This window comes from Schistocerca nitens, chromosome 2, assembly GCF_023898315.1.
Source record: "Schistocerca nitens isolate TAMUIC-IGC-003100 chromosome 2, iqSchNite1.1, whole genome shotgun sequence".
Classification (NCBI taxonomy): domain Eukaryota; kingdom Metazoa; phylum Arthropoda; class Insecta; order Orthoptera; family Acrididae; genus Schistocerca; species Schistocerca nitens.
The window spans coordinates 891,715,400-891,731,673 of record NC_064615.1 but is presented as its reverse complement, the minus strand read 5'-3'; the positions used below and the strand labels follow the sequence as shown (position 1 = coordinate 891,731,673).

The 16,274-nt window shown below is 42.3% G+C and overlaps 1 protein-coding gene across 1 annotated transcript in view; it reads left to right on the top strand.

Annotated features, from left to right (window-relative positions):
• LOC126235420 (NFX1-type zinc finger-containing protein 1-like) overlaps window positions 1-16,274 on the top strand; it is a 362,382-nt gene that overhangs the window by 117,425 nt on the left and 228,683 nt on the right. Inside the window, exon 5 of the mRNA XM_049944143.1 lies at window positions 10,491-10,806. Coding sequence (XP_049800100.1) covers window positions 10,491-10,806 — 316 coding nt within the window. The remainder of the gene's footprint in view (window positions 1-10,490; window positions 10,807-16,274) is intronic.

The following is a 16,274-nucleotide window of genomic DNA, read 5'->3' as shown; positions in this document are numbered from 1 at the left end:
TGGCACAGAGAAGATGCCTACCAGCCTCTCTATGGTGGAGGGCCATAGGAAGAATGGGAACAGAATAGTCGCAAAATGATGTGAGAGACCAAAACTCTATCCTGAAGACCAGGGCATGGCCAACAGACATGGCATCAGAAAGGGAGGACCGTTCTTTGGCTGCAAGGACACGACAGTACCGCCTTAGTACTGCATGGCTACTGGCATCTGACCTTGCAGCATCCACTGAATGTGTTGTATCAAGGCAATTGTGTATAGAAGGCTTTGGCAGATGGCCTTTATTGTTGGGGACTTGCTGTATTTGTACACTGATGTGTCTTCACAGAAGGGAACATCTAGAGTGGAGTCATCAAAATGCTACCTGTACGGTCAAACAGTGGGCCAATGTTCTTTTCACAAATGAGTCCCAATTTCATCTAGAGAGTGATTCTCGATGGAGTCACATCTGAAGAGAATGTGGAACATGATTTTGAGACCCAAACATTGCTGAAAGAGACTGATATTGAGGAGTATCCTTAAAGGTGTGGTCAGGGATTATGATGACCACTCAAACACCTCTTCATCAACTTGTATGGGTGAATCTGGTAGCTTTAACTGCTGCAAGGTATTGTGATGAGATCGTGGAACCTCATGTGCAGTGTTGCAACATGCTGTGGTCACAGACTTCTTATTGATGGACAATAATGCACAACCTCGTAGAGCACGGGTCGTTGATGTTTTCTTGAAGATGGAAGATGTTGCATGCATGGCGTGGCCTGCTCGCTCTTCTGATTTGAACACCATAGAGCATGTCTGGGATGCACTGGGGAGATGGAATGCATCACATCAGCTTCCACTAACCATTCTCTAAGACTTGCGTGCAGTTCTGCGGGAAGAATGGGCATTATTGCTTCAACATGAGATTGATGACAGCATTCACAGGGTGCCCAATTGTTGTCAAGCCGATATTGCTTTTAGAGATGGTTAAACCCCATACTGACCACATTAGCTTGTCAGAATGTGCAGTTGTTTACACTCTGTATTCTTTACACTGTTTCTACTTTACCTGTTGATACTGTGTTGTGGCAAAATAAATGCAGCCTTGCAAAATTTCCATTTGTTACTATAATTTTGGACACAAGTGTACTTGGCCAAGTTGTAAGGAGGAGCCCCAAATTGCAACGATGGGCACAGAGAAACCCCTTGCTTCTGTGACTTAGGCAAACTGTATAATCTTGGTGGGACTGCAGCACCAGGTCAAAGTTTTTAAGAGCATCATCATATAATGAACTCTTCTTCAAAAGTGAAAGCGTCTTGCATGTTATACATTCAGCTGGATTGTTCTGTAATCTTAGGTACGCTGAGTCTTTTAGTAAAAGATCCATTTTCCCCAAGTAACCACAGAATTATTATTTGGGAAAAATGGATCTTTTACTTGCAGACTTGACATACTGAAGATAACAGAACAATCCAGCTTAATGTATAAAATGCAAGATGCTTTCACTTTTGAAGAAGAATTCATTATCCGACTATGTTCTTAAAAAACTTCAACCTGGTGCTGTAATCCTGCTGAGATTATATGGTTTGCCTACGTTACACAGGCAAGGGTTTCCTCTTTCGCCTAATTTCAGCAATTTGGGTGCTCCTACTAACAACTTAGCCAAGTATTTAGCATCCATTCTCATTCCCAGTATCGGAAAATGCAAACATTATAATTCCAATTCTGTAGTTTTTATTCAGTGTTTGAAGTTTTTGTGTCACAGTCCCATGGACTTGCTCATTAGTTTTCATGTTGTGTCACTTTTTACCAGAGTTTCTCTTGAAGATTCTTTGCAGCTAATTGGTGAAATATTTGACTAAGAAGCAACAAAGCTTTGTGTGTATGTGTTGACATCAACATACTTTTTATCTAATGACAAATATTTTTAACAAGCAGATGGAGTGGCTATGCGGAGTCCATTATCCCCCATAGCCATCAGTTTGTTATTGGAGATTTTGAGGACACATCACTGAAGACAGTGTTGTTAAAACCAACTTGTGTTTGGAGATATGTCGACAATACGTTTATTGTGTAGCCACATGGGAGGCATGCTCTTTATCGTTCCCAGATCATTTTAGTATCTGCAACCCAATATTAAATTCATGATAGAAGTTGAAAAGGATGGAAAACTTCCATTTTTATATATCTTGGTCTACAGGAGGGATGATGGGAAATTAGGACACAGTGTTTATCGTACGCCCACACATATGGACTGATATCTTTATGCATCAAGTTGTGATCTGCTGTACCAATGCAAAGGGGTCCTATACATTGGTAAAAAGAGCTTATGCCATTTCAGATGCGGATAGTTTGACACAACATCTGGATCATCTAAAGCAGTGTCCAAGCAGAATGGTTATACTGAATCAGATCCATCATGCTCTACAGACTGGACCTTTATGGCAACTTTCAAAAGATACAAGTAAATCAGTGGCATTACTACCTTTCGCAGGAAGCATACCCTCAAAAAAAGAAGAATTTCAAAGAGATTTGATATTAAAAGTGTATTTCATCCGCCAGCTAAGACTAGAGTGCTGCTTGGCTCAGTGAAGAATGATTGGCTTTGAGGAAGTGTGTTGTCTACATAATCCCCTGCAATTGCAGGAAAGTCTATGTTGGACAAATGATTCATACGGTCCAGGATCGATACGTGGGGCACCTTCGTCACACACATTTGTTTCTTCCAGAAAAATCTGTTGTTGGGAACATTGTCTTACCAAAGGATATAGAATGTTGTATGATGAGACATAAGAGGTTGCCCCTGCATTGTGTTATTGGGACTGTGTAGTGCAAGAAGCTTTTGGAATCCTGCTATCTGACAATATTATAAGGAGAGATAAGGGGTATCATTTAAGTAACAGATGGAACACTGTTTTGTTTGACTTTAAAAATAACCATCTTTGATTCAGTCATCAAAAGGTGTTAACAGTGTTTGATATTGATTTACTGTTTCAGTGAGTCTTCACTACTGGTACGCTCTCGTGCATTGCACTAGAGGACAGTTACATTCGTGCATGCATGGTTGACCTACTGGAGGTATCCAAAATAGCTACTGATGCAGTTTGAGTTCCGGAAAGTTAGTGTGATGGCTTACTCACCTGAAGATGGTGACTAGGTGGACTGCCGAAATATTGTGTCAAGATGATGTTATATTCTGGCTGTAGATCCAATATAAATATCATCGAGTACTTCACTGTGAAAGTTTACTGAGCCACTCTTTGCGTCTTAATCTCATTTGACATTGTGGGTGCCAATCACTTCACCCTGTATACAGTGGTGTAGGTTAGTGTCCCATATATAACATCTTGCAGCTATTCACCAAAGTGTATCATTGTATGTGAGTAATGGACTAAAAATAATTTCACTGATATCTTAAATGTAATAGTTTTATCCAGAGTAGCATAGGGATTAACATATATTCCTGGCGTGCTGAAGGTTGTGAGTTTGAATCCCGTCAGGTGCTTCAGTTGTTAAATCTTTATCAAAATGGTTTTCATCGTTGTTTTTATTCAGTTAATTGGTTTAAATGTAGTTTTTTTATTTTTAATCCTGTACTGATTTCTGTTAATAAAGAAATACACTTACTTCATTACGTGCTCTCAGTTTTTCTTCCTATCATTCTTTTCTCTTAGAATCTTGGTGCATGTGATATTAATTATTATTAAGCATTTCCTTGTAGTTGCAAAGCACCTTCAATATTGTAATAAAGCAACTATGGGTAATATGGTCACACGGATGAAGAATTTTGTTATTTTTAGTTATGCATCACAATATTTAAATAAACATAAATTCTAGTTGCACTATGGACCAAAAAATGTAGATAACTATTAAACGAAAGAAAGGATTATAAATATAATGAAATTCAAGGAAAATTAATAATAGGAATAATGAATCCTGTAACCCGGACAAAAATATAATACAAAATGGAAAAAATTAAATTTAAGTTACCGTATTTACTCGAATCTAAGCCGCACTCAAATCTAAGCTGCACCTGAAAAATGAGACTCGAAATCAAGGAAAAAAATTTTTCCCGAATCTAAGCCGCACCTGAAATTTGAGACTCGAAATTCAAGGGGAGAGAAAAGTTTTAGGTCGCACCTCCAAATCGAAACAAAGTTCGTCTAGTTGTAATATGAGACACAATTTAGGTCGAATGAATGACGATACAGCTGCAGTAGTTTGGTTGGAGTCGTAAGCTTAGCAGTTACGGTTTACCAGGTAGCCATTGCTACGCGTCACGCGCTCCGTCCGTATTTATACGGATATCCTTCCTTTTTCACGTGCTTCGTCTGGTTTGAATTGATTGCTTATTTTTCTTTGATCTGATAAGTGCCGTTCTCTTTATTATAGGTGTTTACGTCACTCCAAGCTGAAAATGCATTACTGCACTGTGTCAAGCATTGTTTGTCGCATTCTGATAGTGCGTGTTTACGGCCTGTCGCCGCTCGCGGCGTGGCTTGCTTTTGTGCGCGCTACCGCCGCTTACAAATAAAAAATAGAGAGGAGTCGTCTCAATAGCGAAACATTTGTTGTTACACTACTGCTTTCTTTGATAATGATCAACAAGAACCGAATAACAGACTGCGTATGATACATGATGATCTGAACGAAATTTTAGTGAAAATTTTTCTCCGTTCCAAAATCTTTGCAGGCACCTCTTTAGTTCATTACATTCTGCACAGAAATTAGTCATCTTAGATTTAAAAATCTAGTCAGTTGCCGTGCTTCATTTCTGACTGTATCACTATCAGGCATAAGAATAATACGAATATAAACATGACATGATATGTATATTCTTCCCCGTTTGCTGTTGTCTCACTCTAGTTTCGTAGTTTATTAGGCAGACAGGATTTAAATGAGATAGTAGCAAACACGAAACAATACATGTCTAAATGTTTATATTCGTATTAATCTTATGGCGAAGAGAATACTACATGTGATTCACAATTCATAAAAGCTCCTATTAGCAACCATCTCTTGTCACAGGTAGGAAAAAATTCAGAACGTAGAGTTGGCCGTATTGACAAACATCCCAAACAGTCTTGCCAGTCAGATTTTCGTAGTACATTGAAATGCTGCTACATTCGAAGATCAACAATACAGAATTTGTATTTACTTCGTTGGATAATGTACCAAAATGCAGTGGTCGAAACTCTGGGCGGAGGAAAAAGGCTCGTCTTCCACATTTTTTTTAAATTTATTTACTGACGCAGAGATTTTGGTGCCAGTATGTATCTTTGTGCCTACAAAGCATGCCTGTGTGGCGCTACATGTATTCGACGGCAGAAGTTAGTTGTGGCGGCACCCACCAACATTTTTCAGAACTCCCGCTTGCTTTGCACTCGATTCTAAGCCGCAGGCGGTTTTTTGGATTACAAAAACCGGAAAAAAAAGTGCGGCTTCGATTCGAGTAAATACGGTAATACATAAAAATAATTAAAAGAGCACACACAAAGATTCCGAATTTAAAAAAAGTGATACGCAGAAAAAATAGAAGCGAATAAAAAAGTCAATACAATGAGTAAAATGACACAGCAGAGGATTAGTATTAAGCAAATTATATTTAAACCAGTTACCTAAATATAAATAATGATCAAAGTCATTTTGACAAAGATAGAGAAATAAAAATTTTGAGGCACATGTTGGGGTTTCAAACCCACAACTATCAACATGTCTGGAATGCAGCTTATTCACTACTCTACCCTACCACTCTGGACAGCACTACTCAATTTAAGGTTCTAAAGGATCACAAAAAATCCATTTTCATCTATTGCTCGCAAACAGTGGTCCACTTTGGTAAATGGCTGTAGGATGTGATACCTGAGACACTAACCTTCATCATCATATAAATGGGTTCTAAAAGTCAATCCCACCCTTCAGGACCTCACCTTGTTAGTGTATATATTTATCTAAGGAAATCAGGCATCAGAATAATACAAAAATTTTATTTACACATTTTGGGTCATGAAGTAAGAACAGCAAGTAGAATGTGATGGAAACAGTATAGGTATAATCATCTGGGAAATATTATAGCTCTTTTGACTTCCATTTTGGAAGAAAAATTGTCTTTCGAATCATGCCTTATTTTACAGCCTGAAACTTTTTTCCAGGGACAACCATTCTTGAGAATCCACCTCTATATTTTTGAAACTAATGTGAGGTGCATGACGAAGGGTACTGCTCATTGTATCATTTATTAAGGTATCTTCTGTTCTATTCACACAGGCAGTATGAGAAGAATGATTGCTTAAATGCCTCTGTGGATACTGTCATTAGTCTAATTTTCTCTTTGCGGTCCCTAGCCCTTTAACTGCTCTGGACGTGTTAATGCATGTGCCTTTGTACCTGTCCCTGTGTGCTCTGAACGTGTTTACGCCCACCACCAGTCCTTCTACCTGGTACTCTGAGTATGTCTACCCGTAGACACGTCCAGAGTACCAGGTAGGACTGGTGGCGCGCGTAAACACATTTAGAGCACACAGGGACAGGTACAAAGGCATGCGCGTTAACACGTCCAGAGCAGTTAAAGGGCTAGAGGTGCCACGCATGGGTGGAACATTGGTGTTCCCGGATTCCTTATGTAATATAGCATCTTGAATATTTGTATGTACACTTTTGCAGGATACTTTGTGTATACAGGGGGTAGTCAACATTTTGTACCTACCGCCCACTTTTGTATCTCTGTTAGTAATAAAATTTTTAAACCACCCACTATTTCTACAGTAATGGCCATTTATAAACTAAGAAAGTAACTTCATGTAATAAAATTTATAAAGTAGAGTTGCCGCAAGTGAAAGCGTATAATAATATTTACTTATGAAATACATTGTGTCAGAATTTTATGAAAACCTAATGAAGATATCTTTAACCTCCTAACACCCACCATGAAAGCTGGAACACCTGCTAATGGGCAGTAGGGACCAGTTTGACTGCTACTGGTGTAGATCTTCAAGTCTCATGGTTTTCAGTATCTTAGTGTGGGTCAAATAAACACATGATCTTCTGTGCTGCCCTTCTTTGAAATTGTTCAATATTATCTGTTAGTCTTATTTGGTATGAGTCCCATACACTTCAGCAATATTGTAGGATAGCAGATGTTTTATATGCACTCTGCTTTGTAGACCAGGTATTTGTATGAGTTGACTCATTCTATTTGTGACTCATTGGTACTGTAATCATTGGATAGTATGTTTTTGTGTATAGTGAAGTGCAAAATTTGCTTTTCTGAACATTTAACCCTTTCACTGCTGTACTCTTATATAAATGGATGGCAGCTGCTACACATCAGGTGCTATGCCTGTATATATACGGGTTCACTTTTCAATTTAAAATGTATCTGTTAAGGCATCACACACAGGTTTTTCATCTGCTTTCATGACACTGTGGGGAAAGGGTTAAAACAACTTTCTATTCTTTGCACCATGCTATCTTATCAGACAATACTATATTATAGGTAAGTGCAACATCTGAAAGAGTCTGATGTCACTCTTAATGTTATTTGCCATATAACATAAACAACAAGGGTTCCAACACACTTTTCTGGGGCACTCCTGAAATTACTTCTACATCTGAGATAACATGGTATTTCCTCCCTACCAAGAAATCCTCAGTCCTCAATACAGTCACAAAGAGCTGATAAAAAAACAGCAGTAGGTATAATATTTATCCAAGGTTTCCATTACCACCTTCTTGTAGCTGGAGGTAAGATTGTGTGAACATTGCAAGGTATTTACAGTCATATGTCACTGTGTGAAGTATTAGATTAGATTAGATTAGATTTACTTTCATTCCAATTGATCCATAGTGAGGAGGTCCTCCAGGATGTAGAACATGTCAGAAAAACAACAATACATGACAAATATTTACAACTAAAACAAATAAGCTAATGTGCCATTCCACAGGTTCCAAGTGGAATGATAGCCATTTTTTAATTAACACTTTATGAAAGAGTCATTTTACAAATACTAATGCACTGAATTTAAAATAAAGTTTTTTTATTTATTTATAAGGTAATAAACATGTAATACAACTACTATAATACTTATTTACAATGAACACATTACTGCACTGAAATGGTGCAGAAGTTAGATTGTACTTACACACACACACACATACACACATTTACAATGAACACATTACTGCACTGAAATTGTGCAGAAGATATACACACAAATCAGTTGGATTTACTGAGAAATTCATCAATGGAGTAGAAGGAGTTGGCCACCAATAAATCTTTTAGGCTTCTCTTAAACTGAATTTCATTGGTTGTTAAGCTTTTTATGGCTTTTGCAAAGTTATTGAAAATGTGTGTTCCTGAGTAATGCACACCTTTTTGTACAAGACTAAGTGACTTTAAATCCTTGTGAAGATTATTCTTATTTCTATTATTGATTGTATGAATTGGGCTGTTGGTTTGAAAAAGTGATATATTTTTAATGACAAATTTCATTAAGTAATAAATATATTGGGAAGCAGTGGTTAGTATCCCTAGTTCCCTAAACAGGCTTCTGCAGGATGTTCTTGAGTTCACACCACATATAACTCTTACTGCACGTTTTTGTGCCTGGAACCCTTTAGCTTGGCTTGATGAATTACCCCAAAAAATAATCCCATATGACATTGTGGAATGGAGTAAGCACAGTATGCCAGCTTTTTCATTTTTATATCCCCTATGTCTGATAATTAGCATTGCAAATAGAGATTTGTTAAGACGCTTCAGCAGTTCTGTAGTGTGTTCCTCCCAGTTGAAATTATTATCAAGCTGTTATCCCAAGAATTTAACACTGTCCACTTCTATCTTCTTGTCATCGTATGTTAGGCATATACTCGTGGGACACCCCTTACAAGTTCAGAACTGCATATAGTGTGTTTTTCAAAGTTTAGTAACAAAGAATTGGCTAGGAACCAGTGATTAATGTCCACAAATATTTTATTAGCTGATCTTGCTAAGACTACACTTGATTTGCTATTTATTGTAATGTTTGTATCATCGGCAAACAAAGTGAACTTGGCATCTGGTAATGTTATTGATGAAAGGTCATTAATATACACAAGAAAAAGTAAGGGCCCCAAAATGGAACCTTGTGGGACCCCACATGTAATTAGATCCCAGTTGGATGATGCCTGATAGCTTGATACATGTCTCTTTCCTAATAACACCCTTTGTTTCCTGCCAGAGATATAAGATTTGAACCTTTTTTCAGCATTTCTTGTTACTCTACAATATTATAATTTATTTAAATGATATTGTGATTTACACAGTCAAATGCCTTTGACAGGTCACAAAATATACCAGTTGCCTGCAATTTTTTGTCTGATGAATTAAGCACATTTTCATTGTAAGTGTCGATAGCCTTCTCAATATCAGAACCCTTTATAAATCCAAACTGTGACTTTGGCAGTATGTTATTTGAGATAAGATGGTTAGAAAGCCGATTGTACATTACTTTTTCTAAAATTTTTGAGAATGCTTTCAACAGTGAAATTGGACAGAAATTTGATGCTATTTCTTTATCTCCCTTCTTAAACAGTGGCTTAACTTCAGCATATTTCAACTATTCAGGAAATATTCCACTGATAAACGACTCATTACACAGATAGCTTAATATGTTACTTAGCTCAGAATCAAATCTTTAATTAACTTTTGTTGATATTTCATCATACCTAATAGATGTTTATGATTTTAAAGATTTTATGATGGACATTATTTCTGCTGGGGTAGTGAGGATCAAATTCATATTATGGAAGTTACTTGAAATGTCTGGTCTGAGGTATTCCATAGCAGCATCTACCGAACCTGACAACCCCATCTTTTCAGTAACAGTTATAGGTGATGGAATGAATTTTTCCTTGCCTGTAGTAATAGTGAGAGATTGTATTCCGATCAATGCCAGCCACAGCATTTACTCAGAAATGTATCAAAATATCATGATTGAGTTAAATTGTCAGATCTCTTTGTGTTCTGAATATTTTTGTGAGCTTCCTAGAGGGTGTCAAAGCCCCCCCCCCCCCCTCTCTCTCTCTCTCTCTCTCTCTCTCTCTCTCTCTCTCTCTCTCTCTCCCTCTCCCTCTCTCTCTCTGTGCGTGTGTGTGTGTGTGGGTGTGTTTCTTTCTCCACTTACGTTTGTGTACATTCATGTGTCTCAAAGACAAGCCAAAATTTTAAGATGTCATACAGACAAATGTAAGGAAGAAACTAAATGATGTACAGTCTGTTGCCTTTTGATGGTAAAGATATATTCATTCTGTTCTTCGCAAAATTGCACTGCAATATTTTAAGTAGCTCATTCATTGTATTTCTGGGATGTATTTTTATTGCTCACAGATACAGATTAGCTGTGTTTTTCCGAAAAAGTATTGAAATTACTCTATCTCAAATACATTGATGTTGGCACCTATTTATAAGGGGAATCATGGCAAGTACTCATTATGATTATGATTTTCAGTTATTCCAGTTTTATTTGTTATTCAGGATTCCGCAGCAATGTCCGTTGGGCCACAAGTGTCTTAAGAAATGTTTCCAAGATTGTGGAGATTGTAAGATGCCTATGGAGAAGGTGCTTCCTTGTACACATGTAAAGACCTTAGCTTGTCATGTCAATGCTAGTGTGTACCAGTGTCAGGAAGTAGTGGAAGCTGTACTGGAACCATGTAGTCACAAAACTAAGAAACTTTGTTTTCAAGATATTCAAAAAGTGCATTGTCCATTTCCATGTGAAGACAGGCTTGTTTGTGGACATAGCTGTGTGAGAAATTGCCATGCAGGAGATGATCCAGACCATCTTGAGGTTTGTAGCAATTAGTAATTTTATATATATATTTATTTCACCATGATTGACCATGAAATGTAAGCATACACATTGCTGATATACTGTATATTCTATAGTATCTTCTCAGTATGTAGTGTGATAATCTTATCATTATGTTGGAATGTGGACAAACAATGGTTCTGTAATCATCAGGCGAGGATAGTATGCAGTAGCCACCAGAAAGATCGCGGGAGGCGCACATTGGCACGGCGCATCACGGACGGTAGTTGCTGCAAGTAGAGTCCCGTCCACCAGAGGGCACGCGAGAATTAGGATGCGACCTCAGCCGGCATAACAACAACAACGGCAGAACGGGCCGTGCACAGTCAGTTAACATCAGGCATGCCTAGGACACAGTCCCGGTCTACGCTAAGTGAAGTGCGACGTAAACGTGAACAGTGTTACTACACAATTGGCAACGAGTAGGGTCGTTCTTTCACGTGTTGCGTTGTTGTTCCGGTTTCGCAGCTTCTCCACGGCATGGATTATTTGGTGTGGGTTTTGGTTGCGCAGCAGACGGAGCTCATGGCCACCATGAAACAAGTGCTTCCAGCGTTGCTCTCCGCACTGTCTGCTCCGGCGCAGTTCCCTCCTCCCTTTCCCCCGTATGACGAGACGGCGGAGGATTGGGACACATATGAACATCGCCTTCGGCAGCATTTCCAGGCGTTTCATGTTGCCAATGCGGAGGTATGTCGTGCTCTCTTCTTGTCTTGGATATCTCCCTCACTGTATCAAGTTTTGCGGCAGCTAGCACCGTTGCAGGAACCCTCGTCCTTGTCTTTTGACGCATTGTGTTCATTGCTGTCTTCATATTATCGCCGTCGCACGCATGTTGTGGCGGCTAGGGTCGAGTTCTATCAATGCAAGAAACAGCCCCATCAGTCTTACCAGGCGTGGGCCGCTACCCTGCACGGTCTTAGTCACAAGTGTCATTTTGTCACGGAGCAGTCGCGAGAGTCGTATACCCATGTTATGGTACGCGACGTCATTGTTCGTTCGGCCCCTGATAGGGAGGTCCGGCAACGGGCCCTGCAGTTAGAAGACCCTTCCCTCGAGGAAGTCCTGTCCATTGCTCAATCGTATGAAGTCTCTCACGCAGCAGGTCAACAGCTGGAAGCGTGGTGTGACGTCGTGGCGGTTCAGGGCGGTGCGGCCGCGTCCACTGTGTCCGGGGTGGACAACGTGCGAACGGTACAATCCGGCCGTTACGGCCGCTCCCGCACGGCACGTAAACAGAATTCCAGCCGCCGGCCCCTGTTGCCATCCTGTGCGTCGTGCTATATACATCATGACCGGTCAGAGTGCCCCCAGCGTTGGGCCGTTTGTCGCAAATGTAATAAAAAAGGTCACATTGCTAAAGTTTGCTGCTCAGCCTCAAAAGAATCGAAGGAAGCAGGTACAGAGGACATGGACGTTGACATTCAGGAAGTTTCATCGGGCCAGGCTCCCGAAGCATCGGCACACAAACTCTTTATCGAGGTGCCAGTTCGGTCGCACCGGTTACAACTGCAAGCTGATACGGGCGCGGCAGTTTCCAAATCAGTCACTCGGCCTATTACGTTTATTGTTGTCAGTGATGCGAGCTCCGCTAACCTTTTTGGCCTGGATGCCTTTCAAGCTTTCGGTTTTTCTATCGCTGACACCATACAGTTGGTCTCCGAAGACATTCCCTATCAATCATTGGAATCTTTGATCTCAGACTTTCCAGATATTTTTGAGGAGGCCCTGGGCGTGTTTCAGATTTTGAAGCTCACTTAACGTTGAAGGCGTCGGCTCGCCCGCGTTTTCTACGCGCGAGTCAGATCCCCTTGGCTCTCCGCCCTCAGGTAAAGGAAGAGCTAGACCGGCTGACAGCCCTAGGGGTCGTTCTTCCCATTTCTTCCAGTGAGTGGGTTTCGCCCCTCGTTATTGTAAGGAAGCCCTCGGGAAAATTACGTCTTTGTGGCGATTTCAAGGTCACCATTAATTCACAATTGGTGGTGGACACCAATCCTTTGCCTCGTGCTGATGAATTGTTCTCCGCCGTGGCGGGAGGCCAATATTTTTCGAAAATCGATCTGTCGGAGGCTTATCATCAGTTACCACTTGATGAGAACTCCAAATGGCTGGCGGTCGTAAAAATCCCGTTTGGCCTTTACCAATACCAGCAGTTGGCCTTTGGAATATCCAGTGCCCCGGCGATATTCCAGCGTTATCTTGAGCATGTCACGTCGACAATCTCTCATTGTATTAATTACCTGGATGACATAATTGTCACAGGCCGCATCATGAAGGAACACTTGCACAACCTTCGCACCTTATTTCTCAAATTCAGTTCTGTGGGCTTGCGTTGCAACCTGCATAAGTCAACCTTCTTCCAACCGTCCATTGAGTATGTGGGCTACACCATATCTCAGCACGGCATCCAGCCACTACGAAGTTTGGTCCAAGGTATCGTCAACGTTCCTCGGCCCGCTCCGCTGAAAGAGTTACAAGCTTTTTTAGGCAAGATAGCCTATTACCACCGGTTCATTCCCAGGGCTTCCACTATAGCCCACCCCCTGTGCTGCCTTCTGCACAAGGGTGTTCCTTTTGATTGGTCGCCTGCATGGGAGCGACCATTCACCTCGTTGAAGGGCCTCCTCACGTCAGCCCCTTGTTTGGCTACTTTTGATCCCCATAAGCCGTTGGTCCTGGCTACAGATGCTTCGCAGTATGGGGTGGGGGCGGTCCTGGCCCATCGCAAAGCAGATGGTTCCGAGCAACCACTGGCGTTTGCGTCTAAAACGCTTAGTCCCGCGCAGCCCCATTACGCCCAGGTGGAAAAAGAGGCTTTGGCCATTGTCTACGCTGTTACCAAGTTTCACTGTTTCTTGTATGGCATGAAGTTTCAGTTAATCACTGACCATAAGCCGTTAATATCGTTATTTGGCCCCGCCTCTCAGATTCCGGATAGGGCGGCCCACAGACTACAGCGCTGGGCCTTGTTCCTCTCTAAGTACCATTATGACATTCATTTTCGCCCTACAGGACAGCATGCCAGCGCCGACGCTCTTTCCCGTCTTCCGGTGGGCCCGGATCCTACGTTTACGAAGGGAGGTCCTCACGTTATTACATGCGGGGCACTGGGGTGTTTCCCGTACTAAAACCTTGGCTCGCAGACATGTGTACTGGCCCGGTATTGACAGAGAAATTGAGCACTTGGTGGCCGCCTGTTCCCAGTGTGCGAGCCAACAACCATCTCCCAGGGCAGCGTTCTCTTCATGGCCGCCGGCAACCCAAGCATGGGAACGTGTTCACATCGATTTTGCGGGCCCGTTTCTCCATGGCTTTTGGCTCATTGTCATTGATGCTTATTCCCGATTCCCATATGTGGTTCGCTGCTCCTCAACCACTTCAGAAGTTGCAATCCAGGCACTAGCAAAAATCGTTTCTGTGGAAGGTCTGCCAATCACCCTGGTCTCGGACAATGGACCGCAGTTTATTTCGCAGACCTTCCAGGATTTTTGTAGGCGCTTCGGTATTCGGCACATTTGCTCTCCCCCCTTCCATCCACAATCGAATGGGGAAGCCGAGCGCATGGTGCGCTCATTTAAGATGCAGATGCGGAGGAAGCATTGACGTTTTTCTTGACGGCATACCGGACCACACCAATGGGAGAACGGAGTACCTGGCTTTCAGCTGGGTATGTCGGTCTGGGCCCGTGGGTTTGGTCGCAATCCACGTTGGATACCGGCGGTGGTCCTGCGCCGAAATGGCCGCCAGTTCTATACCTTGCAGGCGGGGGACCGGGTGATACGTCGTCACCAAAATCAGCTACGTCCACGTTCGGGCACCCAACCTCCGACCTCTTGGACACCGGCTTCCCCATTGCCGGCAACTTTGTTGGTTTCACAGGGGACGTTACCTCCTTTCCCCACTGTGACTCTGCCGCACTGCGATGGTTCTCTGCCTAGGCAGCCTCCAGTAGCTCCAGCACCGGCATCGCCATCGTTCGAGATGCCCCAGCGAGAGCCGGCCCCCCTAGCAGGCCCGGTTTCTCAGGAGGCTGGTTCACCTGTGGTCGTCCCTTCCCCTTCGTCCCCGCCACTGGGTCTTGCCCCTCCTGAGGTGGAACAGGATCCGGAGTTCGACAGCTTGTCGCCTGTTCTGTCCCGGGCTCAGGTTGTGGGACGACGGAGGCCTCTTCGTGTGGGTCACTTCCAGCCGTATTCAAAGGTTCCGGCTCGAGGGTTGGCAGATCCCCCCGACTCTGGCCATCCAATGGATGTGGAGGTCATCACTCCTGCCCGACGCTCCACCTTCCGCCGCAGTGGATCACAGTGGCTTCACCCCCCCGAAGGAGGAGGAGTGCAGTAGCCACCAGAAAGATCGCGGGAGGCGCACATTGGCACGGCGCGTCATGGACGGTTTGTTGCTGCAAGTAGAGTCCCGCCCACCAGAGGGCACGCGAGAATTCGGACGCGACCTCTGCCGGCATAACAACAACAACAACAACAACAACAACTCCGACAGCACGGGCCGTGCCCAGTCAGTTAACATCGGGAATGCCTAGGACACAGTCCCGGTCTACGCTAAGTGAAGTGCGACGTAAACGTGAACAGTGTTACTACATAGTAGTTCTTCTTTTTTTTTAGTAACAATGACATAAGTTTGGGAAATGTTTTAAAGTTTTTTCTGTATTGTTCACACTCCTGCCCAAATTACTGGGTAAGTTATTTTAATGTGCTTCAGAGTGATTCTTTCATCCTTTAATCAGTGATCAAACTAACTGTGATCATCTGAGTTGTATATTTAAGCTGAATGTGTGGCCATTTCTCTTTTAAGATATATTTTTAATGTATTTGTACATTACTGTTAACCAACTTTTACTTGTTATCAGACCATTTGAGGCTTACTCCATTTATTATTAGTGGACAATTAGTAAGATGTATCTGGGAAAATGCTTTGCAAACGATCAAGTTTTCCGTTGTTTTTGACTGGTAGGACAGCCACCCAAGTGCATTAGTGTTGTTCATGTTTAGTGATATTACGAGGTCTGGAAAGCTGTGTATAAGGGACATGAACAGCATCAGATGTAGAGCAGTCTCCATCAGGGACACACAAATGATTTGAACTCATGTGGAACAACATTATCAGCACCTGACATTTTGAAAGAGGCCTCATTGTGGGTGCTCATTTTGCCACCTGGGTGGTCGTGCAATATCCAGATTTGTGGGGCAGGTGGATGTGACATTGGCCCGATGATGGGCAGCATAGGAACTTGAGGGCAGGCAAACTCATCATCGAGGTTCACGTCTTTGCCTGCCATCCGATAACAAGTGATGGATTCCTTCATCACCCTGTTTCATGCTGCACCATTCATTGGAGACTGGCAGCAGCCAGACTAGGGAATTACCACCCAATGCATTGACTCATGTTAACACCCCAAGACAAACAGCTGTGTTTTGGATGCCATGATCAGG